General features: G+C 43.7%; 1 protein-coding gene across 6 annotated transcripts in view; it reads left to right on the plus strand.

Moving 5' to 3' along the window:
• Nucleotides 1-25,803, plus strand: part of PALM2AKAP2 (PALM2 and AKAP2 fusion) — a 448,665-nt gene that overhangs the window by 204,239 nt on the left and 218,623 nt on the right. For all 6 annotated transcript variants that reach the window (XM_074361980.1, XM_074361972.1, XM_074361974.1 and 3 more), the window contains 2 exons: nt 1,263-1,343; nt 11,601-11,731. In XM_074361980.1, the coding sequence (XP_074218081.1) occupies nt 1,263-1,343; nt 11,601-11,731 (212 nt within the window). The remainder of the gene's footprint in view (nt 1-1,262; nt 1,344-11,600; nt 11,732-25,803) is intronic.

Raw genomic sequence — 25,803 nt, forward strand, 5'->3', positions numbered from 1 at the left:
AACATAGCAACTGCATAAAATAAGAGCTTCCCTTAACACAGAGCAGAGCAACCAGACTTTTGTATTATTGTCTTCTCCAGGACTCGGCTGTTGTAGTGTAAAAATGCCACTATGTCTTGTCTAACAAGTTTTTCCCCGCAGATGTGAGTAAAGGAAAAGAACCCAGTGCAGTAAATGTCTCAGTGAACCACCCCCATATGTACTCTGGAAACTGAATGTTGAGGAAGTAAGCTATCATAAGGGCAGACCCCTCTATTCTTCAATTAATCGTATTTAGATGATGTTTATTGTCTGTATTTGAGATGTGTAGAGAAGAAAAGTATGAAGTGTACACTCCAGTGGAAAAGTTATGCTCTGAATACAAGGAAAATACATTCCTTTAAAACCAGTTTCTGGGCATTACCTAGAAGTAAACAGGTGACAAGAAGTGTAATGGCAAATATTGATTGAGCATGTACTGTGTGCTGGGCTATTGTCCTAGGTCCTTTACATCCATCATCTCATTTAATCCATGCCCCAGCCATACGGTTTAGGTACAATTATTATCATCTCTTTATGTGAGAGAAGACTTAGACCCAGGAAGGTAAAAGCAATGATAAAGATGGAAGTTGGACCCAGGCAGACCAACCCCAGACTTCATATTTACCATAACCTCAGTGAGCCCCACCCGCATGAAAGGCTCCCCCGAAGACTAGCTTCAGCAAAGATCATCCATTTAGTTTGCATTGTTTGCTCGGTCCATCTAAGATGGTTTGCCCTACAGTTTGAAATTGCATTGAATTCTTTGCATAGATGATTTCCATAACAGAACTCTCATTGCAGCATTTCCCACTGTTTTATCCTATCATCTTTGCAGTTTATAACAACCTCTGTCTTCACAACTGAGATATTTTTATTCTTTGTCTCAAAATTAACACAGCACAGAAGATGACTCTGTGCTTGTGTGCATGCATGCGTGCATGTGTGTGTGTGTGTGTGTGTGTGTGTGTGTGTGTGGAGAAACTGCCTTTTCTTCTGGATTAAATTGTTGCAGCTTGGCTGAGTGAGGAGAATTTCTCCCACTCACCGAGCCCACAGCAGACATGTTAGGAGGATGCCGCTGCTTACAACACACCCAGACACGGAGGGGCAGGTGACCCAGGGTGTGTGTCCAGCATCCCTGGAAGGGTCTCTCCAGATGTGTGCTGCTGCTGCTTCCTGCCTTCCAATTCCCGGAGCCAACACCCACCCACTCTTACAGCCTCTCTCTCTTTATTTTCAAGGAAAAAAGAAAGAGGCAGACGGAAATAGAAGGCAAGCGACAAGAGCTTGACGAGCAGATACTTCTGCTGCAGCATTCCAAGGTAAGCGGCTGATCCCAGGAACCTGTTCCATTATTAGACATGCAGCTCACACTCCAGAGAGCTGGGCAGAGCCCGCCCTGGGGTGAAGGCGCCGCCGAGGACTGAACCAGCCCTTTTTCATTCAGTCAGGGAACCATCTCTTGGCTTCTCTTGTGAATTTCTCAAATTCAGGGCATTGTTACAGCATTCCACTTTCTGCCAGCATGATAAGATTATCGTGTGAATGTGGACGGCTTTGGAGGGGGGGCGGTGTGCTGGTGAACTTTGGTGGTTATATATAGAATTGAAGGAGAATTTCCACATGGTGGGTGAGGCAGTGTTCCCGGCTGTGTCTCTAATGCATAGGGGCCATGTGTGTGTGTGTGTGTGTGTGTGTGTGTGTGTGTGTGTGTGTGTGTGTGTGCTCAGAGGTTCCCAAAGATACATTTAACATAGTGCTCTTTATTCAATTAAAAATACTAATCTTTTCTTTCTTATTATGGAGAAAAGGGAGACAAGAGTAGTGTGATCTGATACAGTGTTGTGCATTTCAGATTATTCATGCGTTTTATTTCTACTGTAACAATTCTGAAAGTGTTCCATTAGAATGAGCAGTTGGTCAGAAGACAGTACTGAAATGATTTGACTTGGTTGGTTTCCACTGCACCGAGAGAGAGAGAGAGAGACAGAGAGAGATTCTTATTTATTTATTTTTCTTTAAAACATAATGCACTTAAGCATTATAATTGATCACCACCCAGGAGAGAGCTCTGTCACTGTCACCAGAACCCCACTGGTTGCAGAATGTTGCTGTCTGTAGGCTCAGAGAATAGTGCAGCCAGTGGCCAGCTGCCTGCCTTTCACCACTCCCGGGCTTTTTTAGGAAAACCTTCTCCTGCTCACCCCCAAGTTGCCATGACATTGCACATACAGAACTGCACTTCTCAGAGGGCTGGTTGGAAAGATGGGGCTGACTTGCAGGGTGCTGCCAAGTGTGGATTCTTCAGATTTTTTTTTTTAAGTAGGATGAACCCTTATGGTTGCATTTCCCATTCTTATCTAGAAGGCAGGATTGTGCTAAATGAACCCTCAGAATGAACTCAGCAGCAAGCGAGCTCCTGATTTCAAGTAGCAGCGTGACCTAAATCTGCTTAGCGTGTATATCAGTTTACCATTAACTTTAACCAGAGAAAGGTGTTTCAAAGGAAGAAAGGCAGAATGATACTGAGAACATTGCCTGTTTCTCTCTGCTCATCGTGTAAATCCATTTCTGGACTTTTCTTTGTAGGAACTCACATCTATCCCATAGGCTGCTACCCTTTCCTTCCCACATTCCTGAGGGAGGATTGAGGACTAAAGTTAGGATCCTTTACTTATAGACAAGAGGGCTTAAACACGCCTAATAGAATGGAGTGAATTGTTCAAGGTCAATCTGGACAGAGCTGGATCTCTGGCTCAGAGTACAGTCAACTCATTCGTTATAAGAGACCAGAATGTGCTAAAAACCTCAGCAAATTCTTGCTTAAAGGTGAACTTTTTAATAAGAAGACTGAAAGGAGGAGAGGCTGTTTTTGACAAGACAGACTCTCTCCTCTTTCAGCTCACTGTGATTCTTTGCTTTTGCATTCCTTGAATCAAAAGCCAGGCAGTAAACACATGTCAAAAGCTCAAATTTCTTTTGTCCCACTTCTCATCATTATGGGTGTCAAATAAGATACCAAAGACTCATTCATTGCTGCTGTCTAGCCTAGTGGTTCAACTTTTCATTTTTCACCTGTCCATTTTCCATCCATCCTTTCATCCATCCATCTATCCAGTCAACAGAAACAACAGTAAAAATGACTTACTTAGTATTGCAAGGGAGAGGCAGTGAGATTCCTTCAAAGACTTAGAAACAAGGGAATAAGATAGGTCTTCATGATTATCCTAGTAAAATTCTCACACAGTTGATGAGACTGACTAACAAAGGGAACACGCAGTGCTTTCCCCAAGGTAACCTTGCTATAACCTGGGGCGAACAGACTGGAAACAATGGCAGTTTAACAAGTGGAGACCAATGTGTTGTAGTTTTCTCTCTCTGGGGAAGACCTGTGTAGACAGAAAGAGGGTGGACCACTCACCTTGAAAAAGGAAGAAGGAAAGCTCGGCAGTGCCAAAGGTGGTATACTGGGTGCTCCCCTGGAGAGAGACCCCAGCTCTTGGAGGTGCCGAGTTTCTATGCTCTGGTGAGGTGGGAGCTGCAGTAAGGTGTACAGGCATCGGGTGAAACTTCCCTTATGACTCTGCCTCTTTTTGTTCTGAGTCCATCCTCTCCAAATTAATTGAGTTATTTTAATATGAGGAAGGTGGTGCCTGACTGAGAGATATGATCACTTCAGGCACCAGAAGAGAATATGTTCTACTTTAAATCAGTTAACCGTTGACTGACCTTGAATAGCGTAAGTCATCTTCCCTGTGATCATTCAGTTTTGAGCTTGGCAGCCTCGCCCCTGGATGGTGATAAATTCATTGAGGTTGTAGTTCCCCCGTGAGCCCTTGGTGGAGACCCAGCCAGCTTCCTCCTGCCAGCATAGCAGCCGTGTCCACCCTTAATAATAGTCATCATTTTTTTTTGGAACGCCTAATATGTGCCTGGTACTTTAAATACATCCCCCTAGTAATGACCACAAAGTGGGTCTTATTCTCCTTGTCTTACAGGTAAGGAAACAAACTAGTGAGGTTCAGTAAGTTGCCCAAGAACATAGAGGCTATAAATGGGGGAGCCCAACTGAACCCCAGGACTGTCTTCATAACCATGCTTTCTCCAGGACACTGTTTTCTTCCAGTGGAATAATTTGTCTAGAGAGATACCAGTGACCATCATCACTGTCTCTTTTACTCTAAGCAGATTTTCATGAACTCCAGAAAGTTTGGACCAGATGCAGATGGGCCACAGCGACTATTGGTAGTTCCTTGAAGTGGAAAATATTAAGAAACATGTCAGTAACTACCATTTATTTCACCATTTTTCAAAATCCCAGATGTGCTCTAAAAACAAAAATTATTCTCTGTGCAACGTTAAATGGAAAAGCATTGGAATTTGATTTCATATTTATTAAGATATAATTCTCATTACCAGATAGTCTACAGACACTTACTCTCATACAGTGAGATGTGAATTATTCAGAAAGATTTACTGGTCCCTTGTCAAAGCAAATAAAGAGAATGCAAGGCCATCATTTTGATATTTATATGTTTGATTAATATACTTGCTAATTGCAATATTTAGGGCTATACAGTAAGTCCACAAAATGAAATATCGTTACTTTTTACATGGATGATAAGCAAATTCTTTAAGGCAACGAAGGACCAAAGTATGAAATGCTGAAGTATTAGCTGCTACACCCCGGGGATTAGGAAACCTCCGGGTACTTTGCAGTCTTGGCCAAGTTAAAGTTAGATTTCTTTTGACAAGATCCTTAACTATATTGAATATCTAATATTTGTGATGTAAGAATTTCCAAGAAATGCTCACATATGGGACCAGTAAGCAATTATAAGCTGTATTATTTTTGCTGATTATAAAAGGAAGGAATGTCCGATCATTGCAGTAGTGAAATTCAAAAGCACAGGAAAATCTAAAGAAAAAAATACCAGTTGTCTACTCGCCACCCAGATATAACCCAATATATTTTTATAGGTCAAGACATGTAACCCTTTCCGCAGGCCTCATCAGCCTGTGAGTAAAATGAAATTGCATTAACATTAGTATCCAAAATACATCAGCCTGCATCTCTTTTTTGATTTTTATATATGGGTTCTTTTAAATTCTCACACAAAAGTTCATAATTTTTACGACGTGACATCTAACATTCATTTACTTTATGATTTCTGACCTTGATTTGTCCTTGGAAAGAACATCTCCATCTCAGATCTATGATGTTTCTTATTTTTCAATCGTTTTAGGATTAAAATCTAGAATTTGTTTTCCTTCAAGGTATAAGATAAGAGTAACTACTTTTTACTGACAGCGAGCTGGTTGCCTCACCATGATTTACTGATTAATTCATCCTTTCCCCCCGCTGATTTAAATGTCTTCTTTATCATATACATATTTCTTACTTACACTCAAGTCCACCATCCGTGGGTTCTTTTTATTCCATTAACCTTCCATTGCTATGCCAATGCCATTTGAATCTAACCCCTCTAGCTTTTTAATATATTATAATATTTCATAAGGTAGGAGTCATCATTATTCTTCTTTTGAAAAAATTGTCTCGGCTTTTTATTACATGGAAACAATTATTTATTTTTATCGTTTTTAATAATTGACTTGTGATGCTGTGAGTTTAAAACAATAAATCAAGTACTGTATTATACCAGACAGACCAAATCCTTTTGCCTCTTGGTTGAATTGCCAGAGATTTGTCTATTTCATTGGTCAGTTCAAGGCCCCAGCAAAAGTAGGCTCTCGGTATGTGTTGCCACACAAATCCCTCTGGGATGGTCACATTTATAAAGGTTTGTATGAGAGTCAGCATGGTCAGAATCCAGGAGGTAATACCACATCTTCAGTATATGAGCTGCCTTTGAATTATTTATTCATGAACAGGAACCCTGACTTTCCTTCTAATCCAAGCTATGAAAATTGTCAGTATAGTTTAGAAACTACAGCCTTTTCGCTCCAGAAGACTGAATGAAAAGGAAAAATCAAACACTGAATTGTGACCCTGTGAGATATTTATTGTCAACCCACCAAGGTCATTTGCTGAATAGCCCAAAGGTCCCAAAGGAGACTTGCTTGCAAAGACATTATAGTGTCTCTCACTATTGTCAACCGTTGGAACTAATTTTAGACTTTTCCCAGTTATTACTCTCTGTGAAAAGTCAAGTTCAAATTTTAAAATACTGACCAGACAGGTATCGGAGCGTAAAGGAACTTGAAGTCTCATCCTTTTCCCCATCACGTCTCCCCTGGACCTGAAAACAGAGACTGAGTGGAAGTTAAGAAGGGATTTCTTCTATCAGAAGTCTTGGGTCAGCTTCTGTATGGACTGACTCATATAACAAAACTGCAAAACCAAACCAAGATCTCACTGGGAGTCAGTGGGGAGGAAGGAAAGTGATCAGAAGGAGAGGAAGCGGAATGGGTGAGACAGACACAGCCATTGCCTCCCCACCCATGTGTGAGCTGTTTCTTATTAGAAGATGGAGTTGAGCCAGATTCCCAACATCACCCACTAACACAGCCTAGGTCAGCTTTACCCAGATTACAGGTGAATGAAAGATTTGGAGCAAGAAGTAAAATCACAACGGTGTAAGAAGAAGTCACAGGTAAATAAGTCTTAGACTGAAGAAGTCTTATCTGATCATGACACCAAAGACAGAACTATACAGTAAAAAAAAAAAAATTACTAGATATGACTTTATAAAAATAACAATCAGGAAAAAATTAGAGGCTTACTAGCCTTGATTCACCCCCTACTTCCCACTCTCCCCCACCCCAAACACTCCTCACTGCTTACCTGGATCCCCTTGAAAGGTTGCTTAACCTCACTTACCTTATCTATAGATTAAAAAGGTGTGATTAATTGTGTTGCACACTTTAAATATATACAGGTTTATTTGTCAAGTATACCCCCAATGCAGCTGAGGGGAAAAAAAGGTTCAGTTAGAGTATCTTGACAGTCACCAAACTCTGTCCCATTTCCCAGCTATTACATTTGTCAGTCCCTCTACCTCAGATGTCCTTCCTTGGGTCTCAGCTCTCAGCTCAAATGTTCAAGAACTCAGACAGACCTTTCCCACCTAAAGTGTCCTCCCTCGGTCCCTGCTGGTCACATCGTCCTGCCTACCCCTGCCATGCACGTGTCATAGTCTGAAGTTCTCTTGCATCCTTGTTCATTGGGTTGAAGGCTTGATGAGAGTGGGAGCTTGCCTGTCTTCCTGAGTGGTGTCTTCAGGACCTGCTGGCAGAGTGACCGGCACATAGGGACTAGGTGGGGACCCCGCTGCGTCTGAGATGGGGACACAGGAGGAGAGACAGGTCTGCGAGAGGATCTGCAGTTCCATTTACTAGCCAGTGGGAAAGCTTGTGTATTTTCCAGGCATTTGGACAGTCACAGGTCCTCATGCATTGCTACTCAAATCGTGTTCCTCGATCTGGCAGCATAACCGGCTTGTTAAAATTCAGATTCCCAGGCCCTATCCATGACTCATAGAAGCAACATACTTGGAAGTGGGGCCCCGGAATCTGTGTTTTAACAAGTTCGCCCCTTGCATAAGGGCATCCTTATGCAGACTAAAGCTTGAAAGCCCTGTTCTAGTTTTGTTTCCCGAAGCTGGACCGGCCCGCAGAGCAAGAACCAGATTTACTTCAGGAGCTCTCTCCATCCGGCCTTTCAGGAGTCCTCTCAGGGCTCCGTGTGTCCACTGCCAGCTCCCCGTCTGCTCTTTCTTTGTCTTGAATCTTCACACTTGTTTCCAAATGACAAATGCAAGCTTAGACAAAAAAAAAAGACATTTTTTTTTCTTGGATGTATGTTATTTGGACAATAACGGCTGAAAAAAGAAAACCTTTTAGTTTTCATCTTCACTTCTGCCAAGCTCTGCTTGTCACTAAATTCTGAAACACTCCGGTGGCCAATGGGAGCCAGAGCAGTCCAGGGAGGGAGATGCTTTTGGTGAGCATGCGCGATCAGCATGCACAGGGGCCTTCTATCTGAGACCCAAAGGCAGTCGGCTCTCAGAGTCCAGACAGGGCATTTGGAGAAGGTTAAAGCAGCCTCTGGGGGTATATATAGTTGAATTGCTTGTTTCCCCTGCCAGCATTACTTTGGGGCCAAGTGAAAACTCAACTAAGAGTTTCTTTTTTGTAATGTCGAAACACCCTTGTGCCTCCCACTTCCCTGAGACCAGGCCTGCTATCTCGTGCGGTTAGATCCTCCTTCCTGGCTCCAGCTGTTGGGGACGTTTTGGTGATGTCGCTGCCGTATCCAGGGAAGAGATACATCTGGGGGCACATGTGCTTTGGGGGTTTATAGTCACCAGGCTGCTTTTGTCAGACTGATAGCTGGGGCTGAATCAGCCAGAAATGGGGGGTGGTGGGTTGGACCCATCCCTTGGTGGCAGGAGGCACTGTGTGAAGAAGAGCAGAGAGATCATTCCCCGGAGCAGCCCCTTCTTGCATTTCATGAAGGCTTGGCTTGTACAGCCTCCCTTGCTGGGGCACAGAGAGTCGGGGCCGTCCATGCCTGCCTGTCTAGAAGGGCCACACACCAGATCCAAGGTCACCAGCACATCTGCCTCCCAAAATCCTAATGAGGTTTTTACCTTCTAAGGGCTAAACTAGGTTAACATCCAACATTTCCTCACAGGAAGCATGCTGAAAGGTTGACACCCTCCTCCCAAGTAATTAGAGGGACAGAAAATCAAGAATTTTGCAATTCATCTACTCACTCATTCATTGGCTGGAACTGGGCCAGGTGGGACAGTGAGATGCAAAGGTGAATAAGGAGTGGTCCCAGCCTTTGAGGAGCTGGGGATCTAGATGGGGGACAGATATAAAAAGAAATACTTTGAGGACAGTCTATGCTCTAGAATGTGTTCTCAGCTCTAGGAGCCACTGATCCTGCCAGCTGAAGTGAAGAAAAGCTTCTCAGGTGGCACCTGCTCTTTCTCAGGTAAAAAGAGAAGGGACTGAGGGAACAAGATGAACACCAGTAATAAACATTTCTATGGTATTAAATATGGGCCTGGCACTTTTAATGTATAAACTCATTTAAATCCTCATAAGATGCCTCTGAGATGAGCACAGTTGTGTCCATTTTATAGACGAGGAAACTGAGGCTCAGTGAGGCTAAGGGCTTGTCCAGCGTCACACAGCTAGTAAAGGGCAGACTGGCTCCGGAATCCAGGCTGTTCACCACTGTTCAGCATAGCCTCTCGCAGCATGCGAGCACGATCTCCATGGGGAGTTTTGAGTGGCTTGAGTAGAGAACGGTGGTTCTGAATTTTTTTTGCCTTAGGAAGAGCAACCAATGAACCCCACCCATTCCCACTTCCCAGTCGGGGGGAAAAAGCTCTGTAATAAAGCTTTGGAAAATGTAGTAGTTTGCTAAGGCTGCCATCTCAAATACCACAGAGTGGGTGGCTTAAACAACAGAAATTTATTTTCCCACAATTCTGGAGGCTGGAAGTCCAAGATCAAGGTGTCAGCAGGGTGAATTTCTTCTAATGCCCTCTCCTTGGCTTGTACATGGATGTCTTCCTCGAGTGTCTTTATCTTTCGGTCTGTGTCTGCAAACTAATCTCCCTTTTTTTTTTTTTTATAAGAACACCAATCATATTGGGTTAGAGCCGACCCCAATGGCCGCATTTAACCTTAACTACCGCTTTAAAAACTCTATTTCTAAATAGTCACATTCTGCAGTAGTGAGGGTTAGAACTTCAATATGTGAATTTTGGGGGGACAGTTCAGCCCATGAGAGCCACCAAGATACACAAATTGTACTGTGAGCTTTCACACATGATTTTGTATTATTAAACAATGCCCTGTAAACTTTAAGTACTTTTTTACTACTACTTAGTCGTTGTTACAAACTATTTATATATAACACACTTACCAGCAAGATGTCAGCAATGATATGTAACTGTTTAAGCGTCCTGGGATGAAGGGATGGTTCCTGTCTACGATCACTTTAGCAGTACAGTTAGGAATTGCTTACATGAGCACAAACTCGTGTCTTTAATTAATGGAGAGCTAAAGGAAAAGTGCTATAAATACACCTCTCTATGCACTATAAAAGTGACTGAACGGATCTCTACCAAGTGACTTGTAATTAAAAAGGAAGAATAACACCAGTGAAAACCATGGCTACCTGGACACCAGACTGATGACGTGTGGCTAACAAAAGGTCCATCCAGAAGTGCAGGCATTCCAGCCATCAGAACTCGCTCCTGTACCACCAGCGGGGTCTCCACGGTGCTGAGTGGCTGCTGGGCTTCTCAGTAGAATGGCAGATCAGAACCATTAATGAATTCTAACTTACTAAATGTTGGTAATTTTTAGTAATTCATTTTATAGGTTCATATCAAGTGGCCCTTACTCCTGTGTAGAATGAAAGTCTGTGGAATTGTGTACCTTTTGCTTAAAAGAGCTATAGAAAAGGTACTCTAATAATATGAATTGTGTGTCCACAATGTTAATTATTCCATTCTCTTGCTAGCCATCATGCTAGCTCCCTTTCTTTCACTGCCTCACCCCACCTAATGAAATCAAACAAGAGATTCTGATAGAGGTGATGTCAGGGAGCCAGAGAACCCAGCGCTTACCCTGTGCCAACTGGCTTCAGCCATTATTCCTGTCCTTGCTGGGAAGAACCCGTCATGTGCCCTTCTTCTGGCAGAACTGGTGATGTGTCCTCACAGTGGTCCATTCCCGTCATGACCACTGACCTGCCCACAGGGATGCTCAGCTGTGATGCCCAGGGTCCAGCGTCTGCAGACATCCCATAGCCACCATCTGCCGTCTAAGGGCCATGCAATGGAAACCCCAATCAAAAGTCCTCTCCGCACCTTCCATGCCTTGCTGTTCACTTTAGGGAACTGCCTTTCTCCTGAGCTGTTTTCATTTCCCTTCTCAAAGCACTACTCAGTCATTCCCTCCCAACCATTGACCCCAAACACAAAAACTTTTCATTTTACTTCACGATTATATTAGGACATCAGCGCAGATGGGGTGCATGATTTTAACACCATTTAGACCACTGCTGAGGATGGTTGGGAGTCATTAAAGAGGTTTTCAAGAATAGGCATGACATAGATTAATCTTTTAAAAAGACCACGTTAGGATGGACTGGACATCAAGTGAACTTGGGAAATATTATAATGGAACTGGATTTGCACAGAAGATTGTCCTTATTTTTTAGAAACTCATACTGAAACATTTATGGGTGAGATGTCACAATGTTACTTCCTTTAGAAGGCTTCGGTGGAAAGAGTACGTGGGAAAAATACAGCAAAATGTTTACAACTGTTAAATCTAGCTGAGATTAACACAGGCATTCATCATGCCATTTCCTGTTTTTCTGTATGGTTTCAAATTTTTTAATAATGGAAGTGTGGAAATCCATCCTTCTGACGACTCTCTGGGCTTTGGGCAGGAGGCGAGGAGGAGGCCAAGTTAGGAGCGATTCAGGTGGACACCGATGCGGGGCGGAGCTAAAAAACCACGGCGCAGAGCGGAGGGTGTGGACTGAAAGGTACCATCTAGTCTGTTCTCTTGGCTCATTCCCACAGTCCAAAGTGCTTCGGGAAAAATGGCTGCTGCAGGGGATCCCCGCTGGAACTGCCGAAGAGGAGGAAGCCAGGCGGCGGCAGTCTGAGGAGGATGAGTTCAGAGTCAAACAACTTGAAGATAACGTTCAGAGGTACGTGGTTTCCGACCCCGCGGCCCCAGGCTGTGGCTTGACGTGCAGTAACCAAGATTCTCCTCCAGGGGGCTCTTCTCAATGCCCTCGCCTTTTCCCGGGGCTTTAGAGTTATCTTCCTAAACAGAGTGTGTCCTTCGTTACCACTGGAACTTCCCCAGGTAACCCAGAGTTATTGCTTTGAGTAATAATTATTTTACTGGGCTGTCACACAGGACAGCGATGTCTTCATGGACCAACTCGGTGTGGTAAGCAGCTTGCCCCTTCACAAAATGCCCTCCTTTGGAGTTCTTTTGTCAGCTTTTGTCTTTTTCCCTTCTTGAGCTCAGGCTGTTAGCTGTCATTGCTGCTGTAGTGGGTCTGTTTTCCAATTTGCTACATTTGATCAATTTGAAATGGGAAAACTGTAGCCAGGGGTCTTGGAATTCAAACTGTGAAGGCACCCTTGTAGTTAATGTAACTGTGTTCTAAAAGTTAACTTTGTATTGTCTAGTTTCAGTGCTCAGAGGGTAAATCGTTCCTTTATGGTCCATAATCAGGTCCTGAACATTTCACTCTGAGTGATGAGTGACCTTCATATGGCCTGTGGCTGGCCAGGCTCATACAAAAGCAAAAAATAAGTGTAGGTTTCCACTTGGGAACTGTAGCCATGCCAGGTCCCAGGATACCTAACCAGAGATAGGAGATGCTGGGGAAGGTGATGAGTGTAGATGCCTTAGAACGAAATCTCCCCTCCACCTTATCTCACCAAACTCTGCTGGGAATCTCATCCTGGAGAGCTTTGTCTCTTTCTGCTGAAGTTATGAGCTCCTTTTAAATACAAAGAGTTTAACTAACTTGCTACCAGCCCTTTATACCCAAGAACGAATGAAGCCAGTGCAAGTACCTAGGGGACTCCAGTAGCATCACCCAAGGGAAAAGACCCAAAGGCCTGTGTCCCTACTTTGCTTGAGCCCTAATGTCCCTTAAAGAGTTCTCAGAGCAGCCTGGCCAAGCTTTGCTTGTAGGGGAAACTGACTAAGAAAAGGTTTATGTGGGATGTGTGTGTGTGTGCTCAGACATAGACACATATGTGTGTTTGTGAAAATATACACGTTTGTACACACTTTTTCTTAGAATACAAAGGGTCTTTAGAGGCTAAACGATTGTATATAAAATATATATATGATAATATATATTATACATTATACATATATAATTATACATGTAATATATATATAAACTAGATGTACAGTTGGAAGAAGGAAATTTTAATCCTCTATATACTGTATTAAGCTTGCAAGGACGAGTACCTCCAGGATCCCAGGAAAGGAAAGGATGTCCTGTGAGAAGCCCAGAAACTAGAAAAGGGAGGGGGCAGGATGAAGTAACTCAGAGTCCTGAGCCTTGGAGACTCCCTCTCCTCAGCAGTGGCCTGACTTGCTGTGTCTCAGACAAGATGTGGGAGTCAAGGATTATCGGAAATCTTGACAGTAGATTGGAGCGGACAAGGCAGTGCTGAGAAATGGTTTTACAGGAGGTTGGTTTTTAAGTCTCCAAGTGGCAAGTCCATGGTGCTTTCAGCAGCAGTGACAGTTGACACCATACAGCATCTCTTGGACTTCACTCTGGTTAAAAGTTCCAGTTGGTTTCCTGTCTCTTACTGGTTTTATGGAATCATGACAGAGGAGTCCGGCATAAGCAGATGTTCCTTAGCTGATGGTGGAATGAAAGGGTCGGAGCTGGTGCACTGTGCACCGGGGTGCCCCCACCTGGCAGAGGGAGCCTGGGAGATTACTCCCAGTGGGCAAAATCCTAGAAACCTAATGGCCTGGGCTCCATTCACAGCAAGAACCATGGTTCAGGCTCAGGTTCAGGTGGGGCGGCTTCGTGCTGCTGAGGTGTTCTGGGCGGGAGTGAAGGTGCGAAATGAGAATTGCAGGCCCCCTCTTATGTGGAGGGAGACAGTGTACATGGGGATGGGCAGAAAATTTGATTTAAAACCTTTTTTTTAAACCTGGATATCTTTTCTCATTGAGCCTGACATGTCTATTCATTTCTTCTAATAGATGTTATAGAGAATGAAGAAGGAAAGGATTTGGAAAATAGGATAAAACTAGTTACATGACCTTTCCTGGTTTTCTTAAATGTCATCAGAAAACATGGTCTTAGAGGGGGAGGGTATAGCTCAGTGGTAGAGTGCATGCTTAGCATGCATGAGGTCCTGGGTTCAATCCCTAGTACCTCCATTAAATAAGTAAATAAATAAACTTAATTAACTTCCCTTCCCCCCAAACCCCCCCCCAAAACAAACAAAAAGATAAGAAAACGTGATTTTCAACCAAATTGGCAGTTTCAGTTTGGCTTGAATACAAATATATCATTGTTCTGGCCCCATGGGTGGTAGCTCTCACCTGTGGGATAGGCTACGACAGGACATGTGGAAGCAGTGTCTGAATTGAGACTCTGTGTTGGCTAAATTAATCACTGGAGTGAGGTGTGAGATTTAGGGGCTAGCTCATGGTTCAGGTGGACGTGACCATACCCCATAAAGTAAAGAAAATCTCTTTTTATCTTTTGAGTCAATAGAAGAAAGAGCTCATTCGATGCATGCAGGCAGTCTCTTGGAGACCATTTAGGAGATAGAATCCCAAGCCAGAAGGAAAGAAATCGTAACAGCCTAAAGGGGTAGGGGTGGGGCACTTAGGCCTGGATCAAGTAGCATTTCCTTCTGCCACAATCATGGCTTTGCTGGATGTGGGCCACACGGGCATCGACCATTTTCTGGGCGAGGAGCTGTATTCCCTGGAGCTGCTTTTCTGTAGGGGCAGGCCTGCCAGTGGACATCACCTCCTCCTTAGGGCCTCCTGGATGTCAGTTTCTGCCACCCCTCATCCTACTTGCTGCTTCTCTTTTCTAATGTTTAGCACCTTAAATCTCCAGTTCCAAGGGAAGAAAGACGCTCTCCCCTCTCCTCCTTGAAAGGATACTCAGTCATTTAAGACATTTAGCTGAAGTCAAGCATCTGTTCTCTCTCTTGAACTCTTAGTCATTGAACTGCTCTAAAAGCTTATTGTAAACATATGCATCCTGCAGTTTTACAAAGTCTATGTGGATTGGCTGGCCTGGCTCTGTTAATTTTGGCTGAGCTCGGCTAAGTGACTCTAAGCTGCAGATTGGATGAGTCTGCTCCTCCTTTCCCTGCACGGAAGAACTAAGCATGACAATTTCCTTTCCTGGCAACGTCAGAGGTGAAGTGGGGCTGAACAGGCGTAAGGCGTGGGCTCAGAACTGCCCATGAGCCAGTAGCCAAAGCAAGTTGATGGCCAATCCCAAAACCCGGGGGAGGAGATGGACCGTCTGCCTTTAGTGGAAGGAACTCAGAGTTATGGGGCAAAGGTACAGATACAGGAAAGGGTGAAAATGGAGACTAATACTGCCATCTTCTGCAATACTGCAAGTGATCGTTTGTTTGAAAACTGCAAGCATGTGAGAAAACTGACCAAAATTAGCGAAAGTACAGAAAAGCTAATGAATGAGAAAGAAGATGAACTAAAACAACTCTAGAATTCAGAGGGAAAACAAGAAGAGAATAAAAGAAAATCATTAAAAACTCTCTATGAACATGATTTTTCAGGCTCTTAAACGAATGCATGTTCATGGTTGAATTTTTTAAGTTATGAAAAGTCTAAAAAGGAAAAAAAAAATAATTACTATCTCACCTTAAAAAAAGAGAGAGAGAAAGTCTGAGTGGCTTTGAGGTCAAATTCCAAATCTGATCTTTCCATAATAGGAATCCTGGAAACTGTAGATCAGATGTAGCAGAAGCACTAAACAAAGGAATTCTAAAGGAAAATGTCTTTGTTTGAAGCAAAGCATTAAGTGGTAGATCTTTATATTTTGGTCCACTAGTCTAAGTCCCTCCCCGCAACAAATAGCTTTTCCTAAAGAGATCTATGAACTCTCTACGGACTATAAAGTGTATTAGTTTGGTTGTGCCCTGAAGGTCTATTAGTCCCTCTTGGCGAACCAAGAGTAGCTTGAAGAACCTACAGAAGCAAGAGAATAACAATAGAAGAGCAAGGAGAATGCCTCCAAGGAAATATTTTGGGAAATCTGGGTCGTTTAGTTTAGAACAGAAGATAATGTTAGCAACCTAGCTCAGAACTTCAAGTGTACATAGGATTTCCGCTGCATCTTAATTCTTTAGGTCTGGGCCATTCTGAGTAGGATAAAGACTTAAGCATGAGAATTTGCACGTAGACATATGTCTGTTTCCCTAGATAGCTTCAGGAAGAACGAACGTAACCATCTTCCTCATTCTGATTCTAAAATTCTTTACAGTGCCGGTAGCCGTGCAGGAAGTTCCAGGTTTACAGACATGTTTTTTTCTGAAATGTTACCTGTACATTGGTGGTGGTTCAGATCTGAGACTGTTGTCTCCCTTTTAAGGCTATTATATGTGGTGCTTAGGTTTCAAGGGATGCCCACACAGACAGGAAGGAAGGAGGGAGCAGAGAGAGGGAAGGAAGGGAGGAAGTTGGGGGATGGGAGAAAAATGTGCCTAGACTATTAAATCTGGGCATTAGAATCACCCAGGGAAGCTTTTTAAAAATACAGATTCCCAGGCCTCACCCTGGGAAATTTGGGTTCAGTGACTGAGGTGAGGAGCCCTGTAATTTATGTTGTACAAAGACTGCTCAAGGTCATTCTTTTGCATGGTCAGGTTCAAGAGCAATTGCTATGAATGGAAAAAAGATCATAAATGAAATCCGATTTTAATACCTGTAAACCCCCAAGGGAAGTGAGAAGTAGTGTTTATAAGAAAATTGATTTCACACAAACAGATAAAGAAGGTGAACCCTGACCCTTGATTTCAGACTGATTCAAAGCCTTAGTGCTCAAGGAAATTTGACCCCTGCTTTGGGATTCCTGTAGGTGGGAGTGGAGCTGTGTGTCTGGTGAGAGTAACGTCTCTCACCATGGGCCTCAGCAGGGAGCCAGGTTTCCATTTGAACTTACTAGAAACCAGAAGTAAAATAGGCTTTAAAAAAAAAGGTTGAAATTGTTGAAAACAAAATCTGTACATAGGTTTCTTTTTTCTTTTTCTTTTAAAAAGAATGTTGAATGTCACATCTTCCGTATGCTCTACGTCCTGTGGAGTGCCATATTGAGAAAGTCCAAAAGATTGTTTCTGGCTTGGGCCCATCAGCAACTATTGTCCCTGCCGTCACTGTAGGTGGTGGGTCCCAGGAGGCCACATGTGGGTTTGACATCGATGCTTTCATAGATTTCAGGCAGTTAGATCTGCACTAACCCTGTTTACTTCATGTCTGCTCCAAGCAACAAGTCTTGTCTTTTGCCTTGTGATTTTCCTACCTAAGAGTCTTTTTCTGATTTCACCAGGTTTTATTTAAGTGTTTGAAATATAATGTTCTTAACTTTCTTTGATTAGTGAAAAATATGGGGAAAATTTGTGTGTGCCCCCCGAGCCCCACCTAGCCACCTTGGAATTACCCCAACGAGGATGAGAAGCTTCTTGGAGTAGTAAATGAAAATGCAACAAAGTGTCACAAAGGCAGGGTGCTAATTCTAGCTCTGCTGGTAATTTGCTGTGTGAGTTTGGGCAAGTCTCTCATCCTCTCTGGTCTCGGTTTCGTCATCTCTTCAGTGAGAGGTCCCTCAGGATCTTCCAGCCATGATGTTCTACGATCCTTTAATTTTGAAGGTTGGCTGGAGATTCCTTCTTCTGAACAGATATATGTGTGTAGAGAAATATTGTGGAAGGAAGTAGTTTTGGAGACTGGCCAGAATTGGGGAAAGAGGTTGGGGAAAGCGGTTAAGTTCTCAGGAAACAAAAGCTCCCTGTGTAACTGACTCATCCCAGAGGTGATTCATTCTTCTAAACAGCTGTGTCAGTTCGAAAACATGTCACATCAGAATATTCATTGAATAAAACATTGAAGTCTCAGTTGCTAACCCAGAGAAGGCCATGCAACCTTTTAGAAAGAAAATTCAAGATGCAAGCAGACTGGTTCATTTCTTCTTCTGACTCAAGATTCTTCGAGTGCCTCTGTTGGTCTCTGATGGATACCAGACTTCACTTAATTTTCCACATTCTTAAGGCGCTCCAAGCAGAGGACTGGCGGCATCAGGCATGAGCCTGTGTGTGTTTTATTATGAGATTTCAGCAACCAGGAAGATGGCAGTCACCCACAAATAGCTGTTCTAGGAAAGGCGACCACAGAAATGCTCATCGGAATCACAATGGACACTTGCTGAGGATTCAGTGTGTTCTTTCTAGTTGCTATTTTTAACACTGTGACGCACTGTTCTCTCTCGACAGGGCATGGAACACGCCACATTGGCATTCCACATCTGTGTGCTGCCAGCCACCTTCGGCAGTCTACACCTGTTCTCATTCCCATTGTTTTTTGTTTCACCAAAATGAATCTCTATGTACTATAAACCATATGGTGATATAATGGTAGCCCTATGTCATCTAATATTCATTGGTCCCTTCCTCTGTTCTGGGTACTGACTTAGCATTTGGGCCTCCATGAATTTATTAATATTCTCGTTTTATCCCCAGAATACTCCCATGAAGAGTGGTGATGACGGTGATGCCCATTATACAGCTGGGAGAACTGAGGCTTAGGAGATAAAGTCACTTGCTGCCCCAAATGACCTCATTAAGAAATGAAAGAGCCAGTTGAAAGCCAGTATTTGAACTCAGCTCTGCCTAACTCCAAAACGTTCTCAAAAATCTCAACAGAAGCTGTTATTTTAAGCTGGAAATCTCTTGAGACCTGTGATATTCAGTGAGATCACACTGACGTTTACCTGGCGCTGCAGGTGGATGCCCAGATCCACGTGCTCCTTCCTCCTCAGCCCCGACAAATGCCTTTTCAGGAAGTGGTGTAACAGATGGGCAGAGACCTCCAAGGTGCCGGGTTTGGATCCATTGCAAGTGGTCATCGTCACTGGGGAGGCTGCCCCCTTCAGGTTCTTTCTGAAAGTACAGGTTCCACTTTAGGCTCGATTCTCTGAAGTCCATTGCTCCCAAGTACACATTCTTGGTTGCATCCAGCCTAAATCTCTGCTGGAAACAGTGTGTGGTTATGGAAAGGGCTTCTAGCATAGCATACTGCTTAGGAACCTGGACCTCAGAGTTTGATCGACCTTGGTTTGAGCCCTAGCTCTGCATTTACGAGTTGTTTGATCTCGGACAAGCCCTGTAACCTCCTCTCTGAACTTGAGTTTCCTCACCCAGACATACACTGGGGACAGCAGTGCCCACTGTGAAGAGTTACTGAGATATGTGGAGATCACGTGCATTTGTGAAGTGCCAGGTACTGCAAGCTGTCAGGAAGCAAGAGTAGTTCTATTGTTATCGTTTTCTTCTCTATCCTTTTAGAGAGAGTTTCCGAAAGTAACACAACTGACATCTTGGACCAGATAATTATTTATTGTACGGGCTGTGCTTTGCGGGATATTTACCAGCATCCCTGGTCTCTACGCAGTAGATGCCAGTAGCACCCACCCCCTAGTCATGACGATCAAAAGTAGCCTCAAGCATTGCTAAATGTTTCCGGCAGTTGGGGGGCGGGGTGTGCAAAATAGTCCCCCATTGAGAACCGCTGCTCTAAAGCCTGTAGTTCCCGGTGTTGATACTAAGATAAGAATCACCCTGTCAGGTAGCTTCAGAATACAGAGCCCTCAAAAGATTTATGAAGTAACATTACTGATTCTCAGTGCAGAATGACATAAAGCGTTCCACTTGCTTGAAAATATGAGTCTTCTCTCAAGCACCGAGCCATGAAAGTCAGTTCTGCTTTAAAAAAAAAAAAAAAAAAAAGAAGTTGATTTTTTTGGCATCCCATGCTATGCTGATTTTGCAAAGGCAGTGATTTTATGACAGCTCATAAAACCGTAGAATCGTAGAGCATGCATAACTGAGGTGTTATCTGCATCACCTTGTATCTGATACTTGAATTTGCAATGAACCCAGTGAGTGGGAGTCAGTAGACAGTCTCTCCCCAAAGGCTGAAGATGACAGGCAGCTCACTTCCCCTCAGAGTAACACCCAAGCCCACACTGGAGCAGCTCTCGTTATCACGAAGGGTCCTCCCTTGGGATGAAAGTTAGATTCTCTGCAGTTTTCCCCCTGCTCTCTGGTCCCTACCCTGCCCACTGGGGACCACACAGAAAAGTCCCTCTTTATAGATTCTGAAATCTGGATGCTTCTGGCTTGTGGTCAGCCTAGGAAGGGAGCAGGTGAGGGAGGAAGCACTCTGAAGTTGCGCTCAAACACATCTGCCTGTGTTGCATGTGTTTTCCAATGTCAGTAGCCAAAGGGTCTACTGCCAGGTGTTTCCCAAGCATCTCGCCTTACTCTGGTTTTGTAGGTTCCATTTTCATTGTCTCATTGTTGGTCAGGTAGATTAGGTTTATTTCTTTCTTTCTTTCTTTCTTTTTTTAGATTAGGTTTAAAATGTCCAAAACGATGAAAACAGTGGGAGAATTTGATTCATACACTGAGACAACATAAGAGCCACATTCGGGGGAAATGCTTGCGTCTTCCAGCCCTTGGAGCAATGGCTGTAACTGAAGGAATTATGTGAAGTCAACTTTCTTGGGAGCCGGTCCCAGCCTTTTTGGTCTATGATTGCCATGCCTCAAGTGTCCTCTCTCCAAGTGCTTTGAAAATAGTACTTTCTTCTGTCCCAATAGCTTATAATATGGTCACGTCTAACGCCTCTGAATTCTTGATGGAACAGAAACATCAAGGGTCCTATTGATACTTTCTTCCACGGCCTTCACCAGCTGTGCACCTGTTGTGCATTCTGAAGGCGATGGAGGGTCTTTCGGGCCCTTTCCAGCAAGGACAGTCTAGGATTTTACAACACAGGGTTCTTACAGTCGAGTCTGAAATACAACAAAAATGTTTTTTCTCATAGTTCTTGAGGCCAGAAGTCCAAAATCCAGGTGTCAGCAGGGCTGTGCTTTCTCCAGAGGCCCTAGAGGAGGGTCCTTCCTTGCCTCCTCCTGTTTCTGGTGGCTCCAGGCATTCCTTGGCTTGTGGCCGCATCACTCTGGTCTCTGCCTCCATCTTCATATGGCCTTCTCTTCTCCTCTTCTGTCTCTTACAAGGACATTTGCCTTTGGGTTTAGAGCCCGTCCAGATAATCCTAGGTAATCCCATCTCAAAATCCTTAAATTAATTACATCTACAAAGGCCCTTCCCCCCACCCCAATAAGGTCATAGTCACAGTTCCAGGGTTAGGATGTGGATGTATCTTTTGGGGGGGCCCCCATCCAACACACCACACCCTGTGTATATATCCCAAGTGCCTAGAATACTGCCTGGTACTTAGTAGGTTGCTCTCAATAAATATTTTTAAATTTAATTTATCTTTATCAGCTTTAGGTCATCCATAGGATTGTCGTGAGTTTCAAAACCAGTGTTTATGTCTAGAGATGGTATAGGGCTGTGTTTACAGCGAAGAGCATTAACATTCCACTTGCTGTCTGTGTAATCTTAGGCAAGTTCTTTTAGCTTCTCTCTACTTCAGTTTCCTCTACTTAAAAAAAAAAGAAAGAAAGAAAGAAAAAGAAAAGGTAATGATAATAAGACAAAATTTATTGGGTAGTGATGACGATTAAATTAATGTATGTGAAATGCTTTAGAAAGTACTTAGCCTGGGATTTGGTGCCCAATGGGTTTTAGTTTTTATTATGAAAATAAAAGAGTGAAGTGACATTGTACAATATATAAATAACCCCCAATTATCTATTTTATTAGACTCCCTCCTTACTCTCAGAAACAGCTGAGGGGGACGCCACTGCCCTAAGCGTAGCCTGCTGTATGGAAGTCCGCCCCAGCTGGACATGTCAGTCTGGTGGTGACTTGGAAGCACCAACCCTCACCCCCGGGAGGTCCAGGGAAGAGGAGGGAAGGAGGCAGGGAGCCCAGCGCTGAAAGCTGCTACCTTGCAGGGACGAGAAGCAGCTTCTGTGCTCAGGGTTCCCTCCTGGTTCCCTCTTGCTCTGTGATCGATTCCTGTCTATTACCCTGAGACCCTCAGCAGGAATTCCAGGGCTTCCCAGGACCTATCAGCTAAAGTGGAGGATGAAAAAGAACAACTCCAAGGTCAGAAGAAGTAGGACAATTTGATAGATGGATTTGAGAAGAATTCCGACCAATTGTGGGACAGACTTGGTTGAATAGTGTGAGAGGCTGGAGCTATCTCAGCAGGTTATTTAAAAAAAGAAGTAACATTGTACTTTCCAGTTACTTATTTTAAAAAAAAATCATCTAGGTTGTTGGAGTGATGCCCTGCTCAGGTCCTTAGGAGATCTGCTTTGTTAGAGAAAAATGGCTAAACCCAGTGCTATTTAAAGTATGGTCCATGGACCACTTCCCGTCAGGCAACTGTTTATTACCAGTTCATTACCAACTGTTTATGACCAGTCATTATCAGTCTATGACGGATGAGGACAGAAATTGCCAGAAAGGTGTTTGGAAACTTCAGTGGCAATTTGACGTTGTCATGACAACCAAGCAGATGCTCAGTGGATCCATCTCACTGAATAGACCAGCTTGGGGGTCGTCGCGTTCCTTGGTGAGCTGCAGTGTCCTGACCTACTGTTGTATTGGTCATGATGGGTTGGGATTAAACCCTAGTCCTTGACCACAGAGAATTTAAGAAGCACTGCTGCAGAGCAAATGCCAGAGAGATAAATATGTCCCTCAAGATCACAGTTTTTGCCTAAACGTTTAAATATTCTTATTGCCATGTCTTTTTACCAATTTATCTTTAGATCTAGTGAAAAAAAAACTTGCAGTCTTTAGGCTGAGCCCCTCCCCCGATCTGAGGCCAGGATAGACCCGAGGACTCTCAGAATGACACAGCCAGCTAGTGATCTTCCTGGAACTAAACCCAGGGCCCGAGTGCTCATCAGAGCTGCCAGTCTTTTCCCATAGTTCGTGCAAAAGAAAATCTCAGCCCCTGACGAGGAATCACAGATTCCAAATTATTGCCCCCGAGTGATGTGGTTTTCTTGGGAGCAACTGTTCTATAAACAGGACCTGGGGGCATCTCAGGCCTTCCATGCAGGGTAATGTGCTGGTCCTGGGGTCTGCTCTGTGAAGTAAGGACAGGATGCTAAGATACTGATGTTTTAATGTTAGCCACACAGATATCTTAGCATGTGAGCTTGAGAAAAATCAGTTAATGTCCCAGCTGAATTTGTAAATAGGAAGAAGAAGAAGGTTTGCTCTCCCTAGGAGCATCCTAAAAATTTTTGTCAGGTTGCAGGAGGAGGCCCAGAGAGATTATTTGTTCTGGGGAAGGAGAGTAACACTCAGTTCTTCATTCTGTAAGACTACATTCAGACTGCTTTCAGAGGATGCACGTTCTTCTATTTTTAAAGAAGGGAAGGGAGATCCTACAATTGAGTGGCTATTCCTTTGGCCAGTGCTGTCATGGCCTTGACCATATTAGTGGAGCCAGGTGGGGAGGAAGTATGGCTTCCTCAGGGCAGAGTCCTCCAGGGGGAGAGTCAGAAGGGATACCTTCATATCTCAAGGGCGGTGGCACTTAGGTTCCAAGTGTGTCCTTTGTCTAGTGGAGTTGGATGCAGCCCTGATAAAGAACATTATTAAGATGCTCCTTGGGCTCCTCTTGAGATGACATAGTCTCACTGACTTTCAGGTGTCCTACCTGGAATTTTCTCCAGCCATCCCAAGCCATCGCTTAGTTATTAAGCCCAAGTTCTTTTTGGCCACTTCTGAGTGAATCCCAGGCTACGTCCAGAATTCTAATAACAGGCAATGTGGATTTTCCACAGGGTTTCAATATTTACCACTCTACCTTTTAGCAGAAATTCCTGAGGCCAACCCGCCATCCTCCGTGGGAGGCAGAGTGGTGCAAGGTCCAGAGCAAGCATTCTCACTCAACGCAAATCTTCACCACTTCTCGTGGCCTTGGGCTAGATACTTCATATGTGGTGCCTCAGTTTCCTCATCTGTAAAATGGAAATACTTAGAGTATATACTTTGGGGATTGCTGAAAGGGTGAAATGAGTTAACGTATGGAAAGTGCTCAAAATAGTGTTCGACAAAGATGATGGCTGCTGTTTATCTACCATGACCCAAAGCCTATGTTTGCCTCAAGCGAATGGAATGATTCGCAGACTAACTTCTTTCACTATCCATTTATGACAAGGGAGTTTAAGTTAATTTGGAATTATGCTCCAAATCATATTCACTTTGTTCAGTATAAGTGAATATGGATATATACTTGTTTTTTCCTTTGGGAGGAGGACTGGGGATGATTCCACATCACTGTTTCAGAAGTGCCCACCCGTGCCCTGGGCCGCTCACCTCCTCTCCCCGAAGTTCCACTGTGTTTGCTACCAGATCCTTTAGTGAGACAGGGGGTGTGGAGGGGCCCCCTTACTGTTTAGAGTAAATGTTCTTTAATCACTGGAGTATGGGAATTTTTCATTAAAACTAATTATAGTTACATTAACAAACCAGAAAGAGTTATGATTTAATAGGGCAAAAAAATAATTTACTGAAATCTGTTTGTGGTTGTCTCTGTGCTCTAAGGAGAATTAATACTGGATGTACCTTAAAAAAAAGAATTTGAACACAAAGGGCACGTGAACTGTGGTACCCTACTTCCTTCGCAACAACTATACCCGTCACACCTGCCCCAGGTCACAGCAACATCGAAGTCAAGCTCCCAATACTTGAAGTGCAAGTGTGCTTCACTTTGCACGTACCTGTGCACACACGCTCCCACTCTCCAAAGTTTCCTCTCCATACCATTTTACAGAGGAGGAAACAGATCTCAAGGGTCCTCTTCCTCCGCTATTTGAAGACATTTGGCAGAGTGCTGAATTCATGGTTCTGCTTTTATATATGTTAGAAATGTCTCTTGCCTGGACTGGTTTATGTTCACGTTCATAAGAGCTGACAGGTGTTTCCTTTATTCGGACATATTTAACATTGCTTGCTGAGTGATTGCACCTTTTAAAAGTCAGTCTTGAAAGTAAAACTTAGGAATCTTGATAAAAACAAGGTAATCCTTGTGAAGGTACCAGGAATGCATAGCTGACTTTGGAACAGCCATCTGTGGTCAGACATGCTCCCCATCCTCAGACAAAGTCCGCTGACTCCATACCCTGCCTTCGCTCACTGTCTTCTCTCTCCTCCCCTTCAGCCCCACACTTCTTGCAACAATCGACCATGCTCAGCATCTCTACCTCCTCACCTCCCATTCATTCTCCTGAGTGTCCCCTGACCCTTCACTTGCCAAGTCACAGGGGCTCAGTGCAATGGAGGCTTTTCCATCCTCACCTTAGTTGACTGATCAGCGTCAGGTGAGACTCCTATTTCTTGAACCATCCTTCCTCCTTGGTTTACTTGACATGATAGTACCCTTGATTTTCTATCTCCTCTTCCTCTGTCCATCCTTGAGATGTTGGTTCTTCGTGGTTCTTATCTTGGTGCTCCACTTCTCACATTCTCTCTGAGTGGTTTCACCTCTTCCCATGGCTTCTGAAATACAAACATTCTTTTTTCCTCATTTTTTTCCTCCAGAGATACCCATTCAGCCAACCTTCTCCTGGACATGTCCATTTGGCTTCTGCCCAAACACCTCAACCTCAACATGTCAGAAATTGAATTCCTCACCTTCTCTAATTTGTTCCCTCTCTTTGGGTCTTAATTTCATTGAAAAGCACCCAGTTGCCCAAGTCTGAAACCAGGGCATCATCCTTGATCCCTCTCTCCCTCTCAACTCCATATCTGTTCATTAATTTTATATCGTAAGTTATTTCTAGAATCCTCCCACTCTTTTCCATCCCCACTGCCATGACAGTCCAGGTCATCCTTACCTTTCATGGGGGTTGCTTCAGCGACCTCTTACCCGGTCTCCCTTCCTCTAGTACTGTATCTTTCTAACCCAAGCATCCATCAGAACTATCCTTCAAAATGTATATCTGATGGTATCACTCTCCAGCTTAAAATCCTTCCCCTATTCCCCTTGGACTGCAAGATAAAGTCCAAACTCCTCCATATT

The sequence above is a fragment of the Camelus bactrianus genome, chromosome 4 (genome assembly GCF_048773025.1).
Source record: "Camelus bactrianus isolate YW-2024 breed Bactrian camel chromosome 4, ASM4877302v1, whole genome shotgun sequence".
In the NCBI taxonomy this organism is placed as follows: Eukaryota; Metazoa; Chordata; class Mammalia; order Artiodactyla; family Camelidae; genus Camelus; species Camelus bactrianus.